Source organism: Microcaecilia unicolor, chromosome 8 (assembly GCF_901765095.1).
Source record: "Microcaecilia unicolor chromosome 8, aMicUni1.1, whole genome shotgun sequence".
Classification (NCBI taxonomy): domain Eukaryota; kingdom Metazoa; phylum Chordata; class Amphibia; order Gymnophiona; family Siphonopidae; genus Microcaecilia; species Microcaecilia unicolor.
In genome coordinates, this window is record NC_044038.1 from 121,137,740 (window position 1) to 121,158,531 (window position 20,792).

Here is a 20,792-nt window from a genome sequence, read left to right on the forward strand (position 1 = left end):
TTGTCTCAGTCGAGAACTGTTTGCAGAGTTGGAAATCAACGTTTGGCGTTTAACCCGAGTCCCTGAAGAAATCAGTGAAACCCGCGGTGTCGGGCGTGATCAGGGGAAGCCTTGTGGATTAAGCCTTGCGGACTATTTATCTTTGGACTGAGAGTGGAGTGGAGAATAAGTGAATATAAAGAAACATATATAAAGAAACATGGAGAAATGAAAAAAGAAAAAGGAATTCTAAAAAAACGACTAAAGATAAGTTCACGTTCATTTATTTTTACTTTTTGAGCACATTGCACTTGGGAGCACTTTTGTATTGATGTAATAGCACGTACATTTACTCAGAAGAGACTGCCCTATGAAAGAAGTGCTATACCACCGGGCAGAAAGAAATGAGTTTGCCTTATAAGCAGTGGCGTGTCTGAGGGCTCTTTTCTAAATTTAAATATATGAAAAAGAGGAGGTTACACTTAAGTACGGTGCTATTTGTGTACAGAAGTAGCATCAGATCTTTGGTTGAGTAGTCTTGACATTAACATGAGACACAACAATCAAACACATTTAATAATTAAGGAGACAAATATTTCTGGTAACCAATTTTTAAAGGGCAAAACTTGAGTCTGGCAGGAAACTACTATGGCAGAGATGGCAGATCAAGCAATGGCAAGCTTCGATCCCAATCTAATAAAATTGAGCTGTTAAAAAAGTATAAATCATACTGAGGCAAAACTGCAATAGCCTAGAATTAGGAGTTAAAAATTGCATTGCACTTCAAATATATCAGGCCCTTGTCACAAAGCAGTTGAAATGTAAAATGCACTCAAATCAGTAAAATACAAAATGATACCGGACATATAAGTCTCCCTTAAAGAAAAACAGACAGGTCAGAATTGAAAGAGAAAGGAGAGAAGACGGAAAAAAACAGAGCTGCGTCTTTAACTCCACCACCGCTATGAAACTAGGAAAGAAAAGTACAGTTATCTTAAAGCAAAGGTACTAGTACACAAACAGTTCTTGGTGAGCAAATAACAGACTATCAAGCATATTTTCAAAGCACAGCCTTCCAAAGTTCCATAGGTTTCTATGGAACTTTGGAAGGCTAAGTGCTTTGAAAATATGCCTCTATATGTAAATAAAAAATTGAATAATATATTTAACCTTCCACAAGTTGGTACTGGGAGAAGCTGGGGCAGGCTTTGTGTATCAGAAATGCTCTCTTTTATGAAGAAGAGAGGCTTAGAATGATAGCTGGAATGACATAAATCCCATAGGAGTTCAGTGAGGGTTACTGGCATGAAGACCTGCCCCGTGAATATTCCTGAACAACAAGTGGTTACCAACCTCAAAAAAGGATGGAAGTTTAGGAGTGGAAATAAAGAGAAGCGGGTTAAATAGTCACTAGGCACCAGTTCCAACACATTAGTATGTCTTCACCAAGGTACATGCTAGTAGAAAATGAAAAATAAAAGAGAAAGGGACAGAAAACTAGATTGAGTTATTAAGGAAAGACATGTGGTGAGTATTTTATGAATGAAACTCAATACTCAATTTTCTATAAAGCAGCAAAGACTAACAAATGAAAGACAAGGAATCAAGAGGTTATAAATTAGATTGTGTTATCAAAATTCAACATTGGGCATAATTTTAAAAATAAATGAGTAAAATTTGCTTGGTGTTAGTATATATGATAATTTACCAAAATGGTGTCTTAGACACAGAAGTACTTCTTGTGTACATAGCTACTCCAGGAGTAATAAAAAACTTTTAAAGTCTCCATCGGGATTAAACTGCAGCTGAAACCCCGGTGGAGTGCATTGAAATAACCTTTTTTTTTTTTTTTTTTTTTTAAATTGTCTTTATTGGAGTTCTCAACAATGCAATTAAAATAAAGAAATAATCTACATCAACCATCTTCAGGAGCCAAAACAAGCAGTATCACAGATCTTATCAGAACATATAACATAGTAACATAGTAGATGACGGCAGAAAAAGACCTGCACGGTCCACCCAGTCTGCCCAACAAGACAAACTCACATGTGCCATTTTTTGTGTATACCTTACCTTGATTTGTACCTGTCCTTTCCAGGGACAAAACCGTATAAGTCTGCCCAGCACTATCCCCGCCTCCAGCACTATCCCCACCTCCCAACCACCAGCCCCGCCTCCCACCACCGGCTAAGCCTCTGGGGATCCCTTCCCTCTGAGCAGGATTCCTTTATGTTTATCCCACGCATGTTTGAATTCCGTTACCGTTTTCCTCTCCACCACCTCCCGTGGGAGGGCATTCCAAACATCCACCACTCTCTCCGTGAAAAAATACTTCCTGACATTTTTCTTGAGTCTGCCCCCCTTCAATCTCATTTCATTTCCTCTTCTTCTACCACCTTCCCCTCTCCGGAAAAGGTTCGTTTGCGGATTCATATCTTTCAAATATTTGAACGTCTGTATCATATCACCCCTGTTTCTCCTTTCCTCCAGGGTATACATGTTCAGGTCAACAAGTCTCTCCTCATACGTCTTGTAACGCAAATCCCATACCATTCTCGTAGCTTTTCTTTGCACCGCTTCCATTTCTTTTAACATCCTTCACAAGATACGGCCTCCAAAACTGTAATATGTAATAGTTATTAGTCCACAAACCTGAGACCTCCAGTAACAATTTTTCTTTTTACACCCCCCCCCCCTCCAGCCCTCTCTCCCATCCTCCCCTCACCCCTAGTGAACCCCCTGAGGCCGAACAACCTATAACACTACGTCCAGCAAGTACCTAAAGCATATAAAAACATGATAATGCAGCATTCCAACCCTCCACATGCAACACCATTAGTACATCCCTGACCCAGAGAGAGATTCCTATTAAGATTTCTCAAGCATTAAGGAGCATACTACGCTCTTGATGGGAAATTCGGGTCCAATATGGTTCCCAGATGTCCTGAAAGAATTTCCACTGACTTTCAGTTTTATTAGACACCACTCGTCACTCAAAGAGTGCGAGATTAAACATCATCACTTTCTACATAGCTAATTGCGGAGCTCTCTGCATTCGCCAATGCACTAAAATTACCTTTTTTGCTAACATCAAAGCTTTATCTAAACCACATTTAGGGCATCTTCCTGAGTCTGCAAAACCAGCTCTAAAAGCCCTCCAGGGAGCAATATACATTCTTAGGAGGAATTTATATTTCTGCTCTCTATGTAACTCATTTATAGAGGTTTTAACTATATTGTCACAAAACAGTTGAAGCACCCCCACTGCCACACTGGTCTTCAAATCGTCCATCCAAGCCTCTGCCACTCTCTGTAAAGAGACCATTTGCCGTGTTTCGCAGAGCATTCTAACATAATTGCATAGTCGAGGTTGCTCTCGATCCTCTAATCTAAAACCCTCCGTAACCTGCTGAGCAAAAACCGCTCTAAGCTGGGTCACTGGCAAGAAGGAGACATAATGCCTCATTTGTACATATAAAAAGGTATCGGAGTCCCTCAGGCCCTATCTCTCATATAGACTCGAGAAGGAAAGCATTTTACCCTCCGCATCAAGCAAATCTCTCACCCTCCAAATGTCCTTCCCTCTATCCGTGCCCCAGAACCCACCTCCCCCCACCCCTGGCGAGAAATCTAAATTCCCCACCAATGTCAAAAAAAGGTGCCACTTATCTAGCTCCCTGAAAAGTCTTACACAAAGCCCACCAAACAGTCCTCATGTATCTCCAGATCACAAGCTTCTTGGCATCCGCCGTCAAATGTGCTGCTCTAGCATGTAACATATAGACTGGTGACATGGGAGACATAAATCCAACCTCTACATCCAACGGCGTAAACCCCGACAACCCTAACAGCCAGTCTCTGACATGCCTCATACCACAACTCAAATTATACTGCCTTAAATCCAGAAGTCCCATGCCTACCCTAGACCGAGGAAGCATAAGAGTAGACAAGGAAGTCCTAGCTCTCCTACCCCTCCACAAAAAGGAACTCAAAGCTTTGTAAAGCGTTATCAAATCTACCTCTCTCAACCATATCGGTAGGATTTGCAACAAGTACAGCCACCTTGGCAATATGATCATATTATATAGAAAAATTCTACAAGACAAAGCCAACGGCAACCCCATCCATATACGTAGACACTCCTCTGATTTCCTTAATAGCGGGCGCACATTTAACTCATACAACTGACTAGTGTCTGCCGAAATGTATGTGCCTAGATACTTAAGAGAGCCCTCTGCCTCCTTCAAGGGGAACTCAGACCCCAGATCTTCAATCTTCAGATTAATTGGCAACACTTCAGATTTAGATACATTAAGTTTGAGCCCAGAAATTGTCCCAAAATCCGCAAACAACTGTAATACCCATGGCCAGGCCCTACCGGGATCTGCCACTAGCAACATTATATCATCTGCGAAAGCCATACACTTTAGTGGCTCGCACCTTTGCGGGACTACTATCCCCAGTATATTCTTAGCACTGAGTTGATTCAACAGCGGTTTCAAAAAAAGAATATACAACAAAGGCTATAGCGAACATCCTTGCCGCGTGCCTCTCCCCAACAAAAAGTACTCCGATGAAATCCCATTTACCAAAACAGCAGCTGATGGATTAGTGTACAAGGTTTGTATAGCCCACATAAAAAAACCCTCAATGCCATAAAATCGCAAGAGAGTGAACAAAAAGGGCCACTCCACTCTGTCAAAAGCTTTTTCCGAATCAAAGCTTATAGCCATGGCAGGAGTATTCAGCGGTGCACACCGCTCCAAACCCAAAATTAGCTTTCATACATTGACTCTAGCATGCCTGCCTTTTACAAAGCCTACTTGATCACCCCCCACCAACCGAGGTATCACCAGAGCCAACCTCTCAGCCAACACCCTAGCCAGCAATTTAAGATCGACATTAATAAGAGAGATATGCCTGTAGGACCCTGGCTGTAATGGATCTTTCCCTGGCTTAGGCAGAACTGTGATCAATGTTTGATTGGACCCCCCCAGGAAAGAACCCTCCCTGTATGGCTGCATCAAAGTATTCACCCAGAAGACCCAGTACCTGCACATTTAAAATTTTATAAAATTCTCCACTGTACCCATCAGGCCCCGGGGATTCTCTTCGGCTCCTGTAGCACTTTTTTTTTTTTAAAGGAAGTAAATATACTTCTTTATATTCCACTGGTATAGCTATGTCAATTAGCAAAAGAACATGGGTAAAGATTGGTATTTACCCTAGCATATTTCAAAGAATAGATATCAATTCCATAACCATGAAACATAAATTATTTTTCATAATTGAGAGAAAAGGCTCCTTGCAAGGAATTGTCTCTAGTTACAGTTTTGTTAATGATTCAAAAAGCCGAAAAAAAAGAAGCACAATAAACAGCCAGACAAAGAGAAAGATGCAAACAGAATTTACAATTTTTGTGAAATAAGAGATAAACAGACAAAACAAAAACAGGGTGGATAAAGTTGATCAGTCTCTATCCACTTGCTGTACATAAATACAAACATAGAAAGTAACAAAAGCATCTGGGGATTTTTAACCACACACAGAGTCAGTTGCTGCGTATATTGGACAATTCATTTGTATTTGGAATAATTCCTAACCTTCAATCCAATAGCTTCAAAACTTTTAAAAACAGGCATAGCAAATCTTGGTTCAAGGCTGTAAGCTGCAAAACATATCTAGCTCTGCGATTTGAGGTGGAATTAAGAAGTGCACTAAGCTATCAATGGGAATCCCGTCTGCATACTTTCAACTTTTTGTAATCTGGAAATGTGTAATTCAAAGATACTTCCTGTCAGCTGTCGGCTTTACTGTTCTAAGTTGACAGCTGACAGGAAGTATCTTTGAATTACACATTTCCAGATTACAAAAAGTTGAAAGTGAAAGTTGAAAGAGGCAGGCAAGGGGCTTCCGGTGGCTTCAGGGAAGAAAGTGCCTTCAAATTCTGTTTCAACCAAGGAGCTAAAGGTAATAAAATACAGTTTAACGAAATCATTACCTTGCTGCAAGCAGAGTGTTAAAAACCGAAAGTAAGAAATGAGTTTATCTTGTTAACAGAGTTTGCTTATCTGAAAACCGCGTAGCGACGGGATAAACAGCATTTGAAAGGTACAGAATTGAAATGTTTAAGTGTGTAATTTACAGTTGAAATGAGATACATGTCAGAGTGCTCAACAGTTAAAATAATAACAGTATGCTGTGCCATCCGTTTATGAGGCAGTTAGAAATGAAGAAGGGAGAATCAACAAAAAGATAGTATTCAGTCATGGACAGATATAGGAATGTGTTAATTAATTCTTCACAGGCAGTGCATATCAGGAAAAAATATATGACCTTGAGTGAATAGAAAAAGATGCAGGCTGCTTCTTCTTCTTTTTTTTTTTTTAACAGGCTCTGGACAATACAGACTGCTTAGATCTGTAGCTAGTGAAACTAGAAGTAGAATTGAGTGTTTCCAGGAATTTAAGATTATGCTAATAAGAGCTTTTGGTATGAGTAGGGTTAGTTTCACTATTAGGAGAACTCTGGCTGGGGCTTGAACGGGGACTATTGCTGGTAAAAAAAAACAAAAAAAACAATCATAACAACAAAGGATTTGAGTAAGGGAACCTTAGTATTGGAAAACACTTATCTAGGTTGCAGTAAACATAATAACAAACCTAGGCTTTTAAAACACCTGTTTCACTGTACATCTATTTCTCTGTTATCTCGGAAATAATTCTTAGTATAATATTATAATTCAAAAACCATTAACTCTCTGATGCGTTACCACAACTAACGTGGAAACGATCACCAGGAACACATGGAGACTGTTAAAGTCCCTCCAGCGTCCCGGAGGTCAAATAACAACTCGCCCTCGAAAGGATACATCTACTTCAGAACTCCACGTATCTGGGTAACAAGACAGAGTCTTTTATGAGGGACCTCGCTGTGCCAAATATTCCAAAAACTATATCATCGTTACTTATTTTCTTTTACTCAAATATCTCTTAATGGCTAGTCCTTTCATAGCCACTCCAAAGAACTAGGAACCCCACCTACCATCAAAGTACTTGTACAAGATCTTCACTACTTACAAAATGGGATGGCAAAGGAATCCTCGTAATTTAGAGCGATAAATGACTAGTATGTACTTGCAAACCAAAATAAGTGTTAACCTTAATATGGAGTAATATAGAAAAGAAAGTTGGAGATGTAAATAGAGAAATATACTTACCCCTCTTTCCGTTCCTAAGTGTTCGGACTCAGAAACTCCTGGTACCTCACCGTCTAGGTACTCCAGGGTCAATCCAGACAGACTGGATGTAAGAGAGGTCTAGTCCACGGGGGAGGTAACGGCCATCCATGGACGGGTGGGCATGATACGCAAAACAAAACAGCTCACTAGAGGAAAACCCTAAAACGGGCTAAAAACCAAATGCCTAAATTTTAGTCTCTGTCACCCACAGATAATATACCTTCAGACAGGTATAAGTCTCATCAGTAGATGTAAACTGTCACACAGATATCAGTGAATGCCAATCTTGTCAACTTATAGTTGCGTCTAAGATAAAAATATTAAAACAGAAAAGGTATAGAGCATATGAATGAAAGTTAAAATTTAAGTGACGGAAGTTAATCAGGGACCGGTCAATAACCGGATAATCCCTTCTATTAACTAGTAAAGCCCAATAAACTCCACATTTATTAACCTTTATATATACATCTCCCAGCTCAGATTTACCCAAACTTAAAGATATAACCCAACGGATCACATTCAAGCTTTGCACCCTAGTCCATAAAATCATCCATGGCGACGCCCCAGCTTACATGTCGGACCTAATAGACCTACCACCCAGGAACGCAAAGAAATCTTCTCATACATTTCTCAATCTTCATCCCCCTAAGTGCAAAGGCCTGAAATACAAACTAATGCACTCATCTACCTTCTCCTACATGAGTACGCAGTTCTGGAACGCGTTGCCACGTCACCTGAAAACGGTCTATGAATTGACCAACTTCCGTAAAGCATTAAAAACTTATCTCTTTGACAAGATATATCACAATGAGCAACACATGTAACTGTACAACCCTTAATACATCCAGCATTATCTTATAATGCCTTTTGCTCTTACACTATCATGTATTTCATCTTCATGTAACCCAAAACACTCTGTAAAACCAAATGTATACTCTCTTCTATTTCAGTATCCATGACGAATTGTAAGCCACATTGAGCCTGCAAAGAGGTGGGATAATGTGGGATACAAATGTAACAAATAAATAAAATAAAATAAACCTCAGATTAATTCAAATTTACCCAAAACACACTTCAAAATTTAATCCCAGAGGAATTATTACGACATAGTAAAATTAGATTCCACTTTTACCTTAATCAAACCCTTGATCCCTCCGTTTTTGTTTATAGTGAAGTCTTAGGGAAGACCATAATACGGGCCTCCCCTGATAACTACCTAGTCCCAGAGAAGGCTGCAACATTCTTCCCTTTTATTCTTCCACTTGTCACAAGGAATATAATAATTTGGACAGGTGAGGCAATAGGGTTTTTGTCTCCTAACAGTTACCCCCAAGATACAGTGGACCAGCCATTCCCCAAAATAGAGTGTAACAGAATTGACAGAACAAAGAAATTAGAAAAGATATAGACTATATGTTTCTTCAGAAGGAAAGGTCTTTATTACTTACCAATAACAAGTTACTTGGTACTTGCGTGAATAAAGGAAATCTTAAAGTACACTATAAGCAAGCATATTTCTCCATATTTCTCTTAAACTGAGGAAAAGACTTCAGACACTCGGTACCTGTTGCTAATTTTTAGCTTAGCAGTCCGATTCGCTCAACGCACATTAGAAAAGTTTCTTTCTTGAAGATATATGCGTTTCGCGAGTATCATCACAAGTCTAAAAAACCTCAATTTGATTTCTTTTTATTTTTATGTTAAAGTATTTAACAAAACTGGTACTTAGCTGCGGTGCATTCTGTGATTGCTGGGTACGCCCAACAGCGAGCTCCTGTTTCGCTAGGTGCTTCGTAAGGAGCTGAACCCAAAGTCTTTATCACAGGAATCTGAAAAACAGTACACAGTCTGTAGTATCATTAGAGATTAGAAAGTTCTTGGAGAAAAGTTCCCCTTAGATTTTTTTTTTTCTCACCTTTTACCACCATTAGCTTTCTGATACGTGAATTCTCAAAATGGCGGCAGCTTTTTAAAGTTACTCTTACGTCAGGGAGCCAGTCAGAGTGAGTTTAAGATTTAAGAGACCGGTCTGTATTTTGCTCATAAAAAAACACACACCTTTTTATTAAGCTTCACAAAAAGGCTTTCCATTCGACTCAATTATTTAATCCATTGGGTGTCAAGGATTTTAATCTGTAGATCCACCTTTGTTCCTTTTGAATTAAATATCTATCTCTATCGCCCCCTCTTGTCAGTTCCGGAATATGGTCCATCACTACACATTGAAAGTCTTCAAACTTGTGTGATTTTTCAATGCTATGTGTAACCACTGGTGCTTCAACTCGAGAGTATTTCAGATTATGGTTGTGGTCACTGAGCCTGTTCTTTAGGGTACGTGACATCTTCCCAACATATATTTTAGGGCAGGAGCATATTAAGATACATACTACATATGTGGATTCACAATTTGTGTAAAATGTTAGAGAATATTCTTTCATGTCAATAGGGTTGACAAATGTTCTTGTTGTCAACATCCTGGGGCAAAATTTGCATTTTGTATAGGCTTTATGTCCTAGATTGGTGACCTCAGTGGACTTTACCGTCTTCCCTTGTAATAATTCTTTTAAGTTTTGACCTCGTGAATAAGCTATCCTGAGGTGTTGATCTTGGAAAACCAGATGTATTTACATCATTTTCCAATGTTTTTTTTTAAATCCATACTATATTATTGGTTCCCTGCATGTAGCGTAATATGCAGGTTTGCTGTTCTTCCATATCTTTTTCCTTTTCTTTAGTTGTCATCCTTAGTAATTGTTCTCGATGATTATATTTAGCCCGTGTATATGCTACATCTACTATGTGATCTGGGTAACCTTTGTGTGAAGCTTAATAAAAAGGTGTGTGTTTTTTTATGAGCAAAATATAGACCGGTCTCTTTAAATCTTAAACTCACTCTGATTGGCTCCCTGACGTAAGGGTAACTTTAAAAAGCTGCTGCCATTTTGAGAATTCATTTATCAGAAGGCTAATGGTGGTAACAGGTGAGAAAAAAATCTAAGGGGAACTTTTCTCCAAGAACTTTCTAATCTCTCATGATACTACAGACTGTGTACTGTTTTTCAGATTCCTGTGATAAAAACTTTGGGTTCAGCTCCTTACAAAGCACCTAGCAAAATAGGAGCTCGCTGTTGGGCGTACCCAGCAATCACAGAATGCACTGCAGCTAAGTACCAGTTTTGTTAAATACTTTAACATAAAAATAAATCAAATTGAGGTTTTTTAGACTTGTGACTGTAGGCGTAAATAAATAATACTTAGGATAACAATTACCCACAGATTACTTATTCCAAGGTTCCTAGCTCAGCCTAGGGGTATTATTATACAGAACCTTGGATCTGTCACCTTACCAGATGTTCCGTGAGAGAACTGAAACCAAGCCACAGATGATGTATATATATTATCTTTATTATAGATAAGAAAATATAGAAAGATACAAATATAAAAACTCTGGCAAAGCTTTAGCTGAATACAAAAATACGGCTGATAAAATTACAAACTATATTGTCACCACTACACACTGATTCTTACTGTTACTATATGAATCACACTACTGATTGGTAATGGTAATGCTACAACTATGTTACGAGGTAGTACGGTTATTAGCAGCAATCTTCCTGACCAAGAGTCACGAGGTAACCTATCCTGGCTAAGGCAAACTCTGAACACTAATCCCAGACTAATAGGACATAAATCACTGTGTCACTCACCAGGCTGTCTCTCTCTCGGGCAGTCTCTTGGATGTGGGCACAGGTTACTTCTCCGACTCAAGCTGACTTTTACAGCGAGTCTTAGCCTCAGAATTATCCCAGGGCCTCTGCACAAACAGGGTCACAGTCACTCTGGCTGGTAAGGCTGAACCAACGCTACTTCCTCCCGATACACAGTTCACAAGACGGTGGACCTTATCAGGTCTCTCTCACTCGTCTTCTTGTCCGCTTCCACCCTCTTCCAGGGCTTCCGACTAACTGATTTCTCCTTGTTCCCTCTTTTCCCCGTACCTCTCGGTCAGGTGACTGCAGGAACCCAATCTGGATCTTCTTCACCTCACTGCATGGCAAGAAGGGTCCGTTGTTTTTGACCTTCAAGTTGTTACATTGTGGTATGCATTTTCTGTTTCTCACCCGCCTTTCTGGAGCCTTCAGCTTCTCAGGGAGATAAGGGGGGGCTGGTTTGCCCACAACATGTCCTTGTCTGCTAGTGATTTTCCAGTAAGGTGAATTAGGTAAATCACTGCTGTGCAGGTCATAGGTTACAGCCTCCATCTTGATGTCATAGGATTATACAGGCCAAGACCAGCAAGGTGAGACACACAGGGAAATACCTCTACATGACGATACTCGCGAAATACATATATCTTCAAGAAAGAAACTTTTCTAATGTGTGTTGAGCGAATTGGACCGCTAAGCTAAAAATTAGCAACAGGTGCCGAGTGTCTGAAGTCTTTTCCTCAGTTTAAGAGAAATATGGAGAGATATGCTTGCTTATAGTGTACTTTAAGATTACCAATAACAAGGCAATATGGTAATACAGCAGTTAGGCAAAGTAATTAGAGTAATTAGGTAAAATAATTAGACAGTGTAATTAGGCAGAACAATTAGAAAGCAATTTGACAATAGAGCAATTAGACAATAGCTGCAAAGGCTTACGCTTTGTTGATCATCTCGCCCCTCTGACTAGATACAGTACCACAGTGGCTTTATATACACTGGACTGAGCATCAATCCCCCTCCCAAATCATACAGTTTGCGACTTCAGCTGATTTCTGTGTTACATCCATGAGAAAATCGTGGAGAAGGACCGCGATGGACTGGAAAAAGTATAAATGAGAATGAAGTGGATAGAGCACCGTTCACGGAAGAGAGTGTATATCAACAACTTGAAAAGCTAAAGGTGGACAAAGCCATGGGACCAGACGGGATCCACCCCAGGATATTGAGGGAGCTCAGAGAGGTTTTGGCAGGTCCTCTTAAAGATTTGTTTAATATACCCTTGCAGAAGTGAGAGGTTCCGAGGGATTGGAGAATGGCAGATGTGGTCCCTCTTCACAAAGTGGTGATAGGGAAGAAGCTGGAAACTACAGGCCAGTAAGCCTCACTTTGGTTATTGGAAAAGTAATGGAAGCGATGCTGAAGGAAAGGATAGTGAATTTCCTGGAAGCAAATAAGTTGCAAGATCCAAGACAACATGGTTTTACCAAAGGGAAATCGTGCCAAACGAATCTCATTGAGTTCTTTGATTGGGTGACAGGAGAATTGAATCAGGGACGAGCTATGGACGTAATCTACTTAGATTTCAGCAAAGCTTTTGACACGGTTCCCCACAGGAGGCTCTTAAATAAACTGGATGGGCTGAAGATAGGACCCAAAGTGGTGAACTGGATTAGGAACTGGTTGACGGACAGACGCCAGAGGGTGGTGGTGAATGGAATTCGCTCGGAGGAGGGAAAGATGAGTAGTGGAGTGCCTCAGGGATCGGTGCTGGGGCCGATTCTGTTCAATATATTTGTGAGTGACATTACCGAAGAGTTAGAAGGTAAAGTTTGCCTATTTGAGGATGATACTAAGATCTGTAACAGAGTGGACACCCAGGAGGGAGTGGAAAACATGAAAAAGGATCTGAGGAAGCTAGAAGAATGGTCCAAGGTTTGGCAATTAAAATTCAATGCGAAGAAATGCAGAGTGATGCACTTAGGGAATATAAATCCACGGGAGACGTATGTTTTAGGCGGGGAGAGTCTGATAGGTACGGACGGGAAGAGGGATCTTGGGGTGATAGTATCTGAGGATTTGAAGGCGACGAAACAGTGTGACAAGGCGGTGGCCGTAGCTAGAAGGTTGTTAGGCGGTATAGAGAGAGGTGTGACCAGCAGAAGAAAGGGAGTGTTGATGCCCCTGTATAAGTCGTTGGTGAGGCCCCATCTGGAGTATTGTGTTCAGTTTTGGAGGCCATATCTTGTGAAGGATGTAAAAAGAATTGAAGCGCTGCAAAGAAAAGCTACGAGAATGGTATGGGATTTGCGTTACAAGACGTATGAGGAGAGACTTGCTGAACTAAACATGTATACTCTGGAGGAAAGGAGAAACAGGGGTGATATGATACAGACGTTCAAATATTTGAAAGGTATTAATCCGCAAACGAACCTTTTCCGGAGATGCGAAGGCGGTAGAACGAGAGGACATGAAATGAGATTGAAGGGGGGCAGACTCAAGAAAAATGTCAGGAAGTATTTTTTCACGGAGAGAGTAGTGGATGCTTGGAATGCCCTCCCGCGGGAGGTGGTGGAAATGAAAACGGTAACGGAATTCAAACATGCGTGGGATAAGCATAAAGGAATCCTGTGCAGAAGGAATGGATCCTCAGGAGCTTAGTCAAGATTGGGAGGCGGGGCTGGTGGTTGGGGGGCGGGGATAGTGCTGGGCAGACTTACACGGTCTGTGCCAGAGCCGGTGGTGGGAGGCGGGACTGGTGGTTGGGAGGCAGGGATAGTGCTGGGCAGACTTATACGGTCTATGCCAGAGCCGGTGGTGGGAGGCAGGGATAGTGCTGGTCAGACTTATACGGTCTGTGCCAGAGCCGGTGGTTGGGAGGCGGGGATAGTGCTGGGCAGACTTATATGGTTTGTGCCGTGAAGAGCACAGGTACAAATCAAAGTAGGGTATACACAAAAAGTAGCACATATGAGTTGTCTTGATGGGCAGACTGGATGGACCGTGCAGGTCTTTTTCTACCGTCATCTACTATGTTACTATGTTACATCATTGTTTACCTATAATGGTATATGTTATCTGAATGTTATAGAACATGGAACAATATTTATAGAACTCAGCATCTTATAATAAGTCCAAGTTTTCTTTTATAGAAGACTTTAGATGCCATTTCATTATAGGAATTTTCTAGTACCCAGGTCTTTATCATTAATGTTATCTCAAAACATCTCCACTTTCAAACTGTGTAGTCATTCTTGTGTCTGATATAGAAGTAGTGGCACCGACTCTGCACCAGGGGGAGGGGGGATGAGTGATCCTTAGGGTCAGCACGACCTCGGATACACAGCCTCAGCAAAAGTACAGAGAAATGCAGCTCTGAGCAAAAAGTAAAGTTCAAACCTTTTAGCTATGCAGTTCATGGGTCACAACTGACCTGTCAGTGGTCAGAAAAGAACAAATCACTTCAACAGTCTGAGTCCCTTTGAAGTATCTTCCTTCTTAAAAATTTATAGTGTATATGAAAGAAACTGTCTTTAAATTGTGCAGCTTATTTTAATTATTTTATTTTTCAGATCAAAATTGAAAATGGAAGACATAAAAGAAGTAAATAAAGCACTAAAGGTATTTGTTTAAAAATTTGTGAATACCAAAGTGAACAAAAACAGTCCTTGAATTATATAGAAACGAATGGAGAATATAGTCAGAAGTACACAAAAGCAAAAGATAAAGCGTACAACACTGGAACAAGACCCTTACATAGCAAGGAGAGGGTATGATATACAACATAGGAGGAATGGCATCCCATGTGCAACAGAAAAGGACAGGCTCTCATGTATAGCCTAGGTAAAGGTATCTTTTCACAACGATCACAGACAAGTTTCTGTGTATGGCAAAGTGGGAACAGTATCCTGCATACACCAGAACAAATGCATGAAGGCTCCCAAATGAAGCCAAGTGAATATGGAATTATGTGCTACAGGTGAAGTAAGATCCTGTATATCATGGGAAAGATTTCTGAGTACATTGGAGGAAGACAGGATCTTGTTTATAGTGGGAGGTGACAGACTAGTTTATGGAGCAGAAGAAATCGCAATATGACATATTAAGCTGAAAAGGGGAAAGTAATCTCACATACAGTACAGAAAATGCAAAAAATAACCTCCAGTCATATAACCTTGATTCCAGAATTGTCTTCGAGCACTTACTGTACAGCTTCAGCAACCAGTAGTGTCATTGCAATACAGCAGCATCACACAAGACCTACCCTTACAATTATTTAATTTACATTCATGCATGACATTCCTGCATAGGGATAATTTTAATTTCAGTATGCAATGCCTATTTTCACACACAAAACAACTTTTCTAAAGTTGTGTGATCGAATATGTATATGTAAGTGTTACGCTGACCAGATGCGGCATATTTATACATGCACCATGCAGTGGTGTACTTCAGGCAGAGCAGAGGAGGCATTACGATATACTTGCACCCTTTATAACAGTGTTTCCCAAGTCCAGTCCTGGAGTACCCCTTGCCAATCAGGTTTTCAGGATATCCACAATGAAATGTGCATGAACTTGATTTGCATACAATGCCTCCCATTATATGCTAATGTGTTTCATGCATATTCATTGTGGGTATCCTGAAAACCTGACTGGCAAGGGGTACTCCAGGACTGGACTTGGGAAACACTGCTTTATAAAATACCTCTGAGCAGGTATAAATGTTTCTCCAAGGACAAGCAGGCTGCTGGTTCTCACGACTGGGTTGATGTCCACGGCAGCCCCCACCAACCGGAAGAAAACTTCGCGGGCAGTCCCGCACGCAGGGCACGCCCAGCGCGCATGCGCGGCTGCCTTCCCGCCCGTGCGCGACCGTTCCCGCTCAGTCTTTTCTTTCCACGCTGGAGAGAGCCGCGTTCGTCTCTCTTTCTGTCAGCCCCAGAAACCGGATCGCGCTTTCTCCGCAAACTTTTTTCTCTTCGCGTTCTCTGTTTTTCTCTTTTTTCATTTGAGTAAAAAAAAAAAAAAACGCTTACTTTGTTTTTCCCTCGTCTTTTAGCGGGGGCGTCTCGTTGCGGCCTTGTGGCCGCACGGTCGATTTATTTTCGAGGTGTGATTTTTACCACCACCATCGACGACTTTGACTTCGCCGACGCGATTTTTCCGTCGATGTCCTTGAAGGTCCTGAGTGGATTTAAAAAGTGTGGTCGGTGCGGCCGGCATATCTCGCAGACCGACACCCACGCTTGGTGCCTCCAGTGCCTCGGGCCGGAGCACGATACCAAAACGTGCACTTTGTGTCTCGGTCTCCGGAAACGGACACAAGTAGCGAGGCAAGTTCTTCGGGACCGTCTTTTTGGAACTTGCGCCGGCCCCTCGACTTTGACGGCATCGGTATCGACGGCCGGATCTTTGGTACCGGTATCGATGTCCACGAAATCGGCACCGACGGCATCGACCCCAGGAGCACAGGTCCCATCGGCCCACCGGCTCTCCGGAGACGGCAGGGGTGAGAGGCCACGTGGGCAATCGGCCCCGGTCACTCCCTCTACCCAGGGCCCTCGGGACCGAACCCTGTCGGACCCGATTCCTCGAGGCCGAGGGGGATCCACCTCCTCCTCTTCTGTTCCACCGAGCGCCGATGACGGGCACCGTAAAAAGGCGAAGAAGCACCGTCATCGGTCGCCCACGACGCATCCAGCTCCCGGTGCCAGGGATGAGTCGACGCCGAGGAAGCGGCAGCGTTGAGAGGAGAGGTCCCCCTCTGTCGTGGAGGTATCAGCACGTCAGGGTGCCAGCACTTCGGTGCAGTCTCCTGGACCCGAGCAGCTTCCGGCACCGACACCCCTACCTGCCCCTTCGTCTTTCCCGACAGCGGGCCTAGACGAGTGCCTCCGAGCCATCCTTCCGGGGATTCTGGAAGGGCTGATGCGCCAGACCGTGCCGGCGCCGGGGGTGGTTGCGTTGATAGAGGCGCCGGCGGGCTCTAGCCCGGTGCCGAGGCCTTCGACGCCGACGGTCTCGACCACCACGCAGGTGGAATCCCCGTCGACGTCGATGGAGGAGCTTCATCCCCGCCGGCGCGGGAGTCCACCGCTCGACGACGCCACCGAGGTCTCGGTGCCTCGACGTTGAGCCGGGCCCGGTTGAGGACTGAGCTACAGGAGCTCATGTCCAACACCGAGGAAGAGGCCTCGTGGGGGGAGGAGGAGGACCCCAGATATTTCTCCTCAGAGGAGTCTGTGGGCCTTCCCTCCGACCCCACTCCTTCACCTGAGAGAAAGCTCTCGCCACCTGAGAGCCTCTCCTTTGCCTCCTTCGTTAGGGATATGTCTATTTGCATTCCCTTCCCCGTGGTCTCTGTGGATGAGCCGAGGGCTGAGATGCTCGAGATCCACGACTATCCATCACCACCTAGAGAGTCCTCCACGGTGCCATTGCACAATGTCCTCAAGGAGACACTGCTTCGGAACTGGTTGAGACCGTTATCTAACCCCACCATCCCCAAGAAAGCGGAGTCCCAATACAGGATCCACTCGGACCCAGAGTTAATGCGGCCCCAATTGCCTCATGACTCGGCGGTCGTGGACTTTGCTCTCAAGAGGGCACGGAGTTCGAGGGATACCGCCTCGGCGCCCCCGGGGCGGGAGTCTCGCACTCTGGACTCGTTTGGGAGGAAGGCCTACCAATCTTCCATGCTCGTGACCCGCATCCAGTCTTACCAGCTCTACATGAGCATCCACATGCGGAATAATGTGAAGCAACTGGCGGACCTGGTCGACAAGCTCCCCCCGGAGCAGTCCAGGCCCTTTCAGGAGGTGGTCATGCAGCTGAAGGCGTGCAGAAAGTTCCTGTCCAGGGGTATATATGACACCTGTGACGTGGCATCTCGTGCTGCGGCCCAAGGTATAGTGATGCGCAGACTCTCATGGCTGCGTGCCTCTGACCTGGACATCCGCACCCAGCAGAGACTGGCCGACGCCCCTTGCTGGGGGGATAATATTTTTGGTGAGAAGGTCGAGCAGTTGGTGGACCAACTACATCAGCGGGAAACCGCCCTCGACAAGCTCTCCCACCGGGCGCCTTCAGCATCCACCTCAGCAGGTGGACGTTTTTCCCGGGCCAGGCAGGCTGCGCCCTACGCCTATAACAAGCGTAGGTACACCCAGCCGGCCCGAAGGCCTCATCAGGCACAGGGACAGTCCCAGCACGCTCGTTCCTGTCAACAGCGTGCGCCTAAGCAGCCCCCTGCGCCTCCACAGCAAAAGCCGGGGACGGGCTTTTGACTGCATCCATGGGAACATAGCCGCCATCAAAGTGTCTGTACCGGACGATCTGCCAGTCGGAGGGAGGTTAAAACTTTTTCACCAAAGGTGGCCTCTTATAACCTCCGACCAGTGGGTTCTCCAAATAGTGCGGTGCGGATACGCCCTGAATTTGGTCTCCCCTCCACCAGATTGTCCTCCAGGAGCTCAGTCCTTCAGCTCCCAGCACAAGCGAGTACTTGCAGAGGAACTCTCCGCCCTTCTCAGCGCCAATGCGGTCAAGCCCGTGCCACCCAGGCAGGAAGGACAGGGATTCTATTCCAGGTACTTCCTTGTGGAAAAGAAAACAGGGGGGATGCGCCCCATCCTAGACCTGAGAGGCCTGAACAAATTCCTGGTCAAAGAAAAGTTCAGGATGCTTTTCTTGGGCACCCTTCTGCCAATGATTCAGAAAAACGATGGGCTATGTTCCCTGGATTTAAAGGATGCATACACCCACATCCCGATACTGCCAGCTCACAGACAGTATCTCAGATTCCGTTTTGGGCACACGGCATTTTCAGTATTGTGTGCTGCCCTTTGGGCTCGCCTCTGCTCCACGGGTGTTCACCAAGTGCCTCGTGGTGGTAGCGGCGTATCTACGCAAGCTGGGCGTGCACGTGTTCCCATATCTCGACGATTGGCTGGTCAAGAACACCTCGGAGGCAGGAGCTCTCCGGTCCATGCAGTGCACTATTCACCTCCTGGAGCTGCTGGGATATGTGATAAATTACCCAAATAATTATCTCCAGCCAGCCCAGTCTCTGGAATTCATAGGAGCTCTGCTGAATACTCAGACGGCTCAGGCCTTCCTTCCCGAAGCGAGGGCCGACAACCTCCTGTCCCTGGCTTCCCGAACCAGAGCGTCTCAGCAGATCACAGCTCGGCAGATGTTGAGACTTCTGGGTCATATGGCCTCCACAGTTCATGTGACTCCCATGGCTCGTCTTCACATGAGATCTGCTCAATGGACCCTAGCTTCCCAGTGGTTTCAAGCCACCTGGAATCTAGAAGATGTCATCCGCCTCTCCACCAGTTGCCGCACTTCACTGCACTGGTGGACCATTCGGACCAATTTGACCCTGGGACGTCCATTTCAAATTCCACAGCCCACGAAAGTGCTAACGACGGATGCATCTCGCCTGGGGTGGGGAGCTCATGTCGATGGGCTTCACACCCAGGGACTGTGGTCCCTCCAGGAAAAGGATCTTCAGATCAACCTCCTGGAGCTCTGAGCGGTCTGGAACGCACTGAAGGCTTTCAGAGATCAGCTGTCCTGTCAAATTATCCAAATTTGGACAGACAATCAGGTTGCAGTGTATTACATCAACAAGCAGGGGGGCACCGGATCTCGCCCCCTGTGTCAGGAAGCCGTCGGGATGTGGCGTTGGGCTTGGCAGTTCGGCATGCTCCTCCAAGCCACATACCTGGCAGGCGTAAACAACAGTCTGGCCGACAGACTGAGCAGAGTCATGCAACCGCACAAGTGGTCGCTCCATTCCAGAGTGGTACGCAAGATCTTCCGAGAGTGGGGCACCCCCTCGGTGGACCTTTTCGCCTCTCAGACCAACCACAAGCTGCCTCTGTTCTGTTCCAGACTTCAGGCATACGGCAGGCTAGCGTCTGATGCCTTTCTCCTTCATTGGGGGACCGGCCTCCTGTATGCTTATCCTCCCATACCTTTGGTGGGGAAAACCTTACTGAAGCTCAAGCAAGACCGCGGCACCATGATTCTGATCGCGCCTTTTTGGCCCCGTCAGATCTGGTTCCCTCTTCTTCTGGAGTTGTCCTCCGAATAACCGTGGAAATTGGAGTGCACCCCAACCTTCAGTCTCTGGCTCTCACGGCCTGGATGTTGAGGGCGTAGACTTCGCTTCGTTGGGTCTGTCTGAGGGTGTCTCCCGTGTCTTGCTTGCCTCTAGGAAGGATTCCACTAAAAAGAGTTACTTTTTCAAGTGGAGGAGGTTTGTCGTTTGGTGTGAGAGCAAGGCCCTAGAACCTCGTTCTTGCCCTGCACAGAACCTGCTTGAATACCTTCTGCACTTATCAGAGTCTGGCCTCAAGACCAACTCCGTAAGGAATCACCTTAGTGCGATTAGTGCTTACCATTATCGTGTGGAGGGTAAAGCCATCTCTGGAGAGCCTTTAGTCATTCGATTCATGAGAGGCTTGCTTTTGTCAAAGCCCCCTGTCAAGCCTCCTGCAGTGTCATGGGATCTCAACGTCGTCCTCACCCAGCTGATGAAACCTCCTTTTGAGCCACTGAATACCTGCCATCTGAAGTACTTGACCTGGAAGGTCATTTTCTTGGTGGCAGTTACTTCAGCTCGCAGGGTCAGTGAGCTTCAAGCCCTGGTGGCTCATGCTCCGTACACTAAATTTCACCATAACAGAGTAGTGCTCCGCACTCACCCTAAGTTCCTGCCGAAGGTGGTGTCGGAGTTCCATCTTAACCAGTCAATTGTCTTGCCAACATTCTTTCCCAGACCGCATACCCGCCCTGCTGAACGTCAGTTGCACACATTGGACTGCAAGAGAGCATTGGCCTTCTATCTGGAGC

The 20,792-nt window shown here is 44.5% G+C and overlaps 1 protein-coding gene across 6 annotated transcripts in view; it reads left to right on the top strand.

Moving 5' to 3' along the window:
* Positions 1–20,792, top strand: part of RUFY1 (RUN and FYVE domain containing 1) — a 744,748-nt gene that overhangs the window by 640,208 nt on the left and 83,748 nt on the right. For all 6 annotated transcript variants that reach the window (XM_030213172.1, XM_030213171.1, XM_030213174.1 and 3 more), the window contains one exon: positions 14,499–14,547. In XM_030213172.1, coding sequence (XP_030069032.1) covers positions 14,499–14,547 — 49 coding nt within the window. The remainder of the gene's footprint in view (positions 1–14,498; positions 14,548–20,792) is intronic.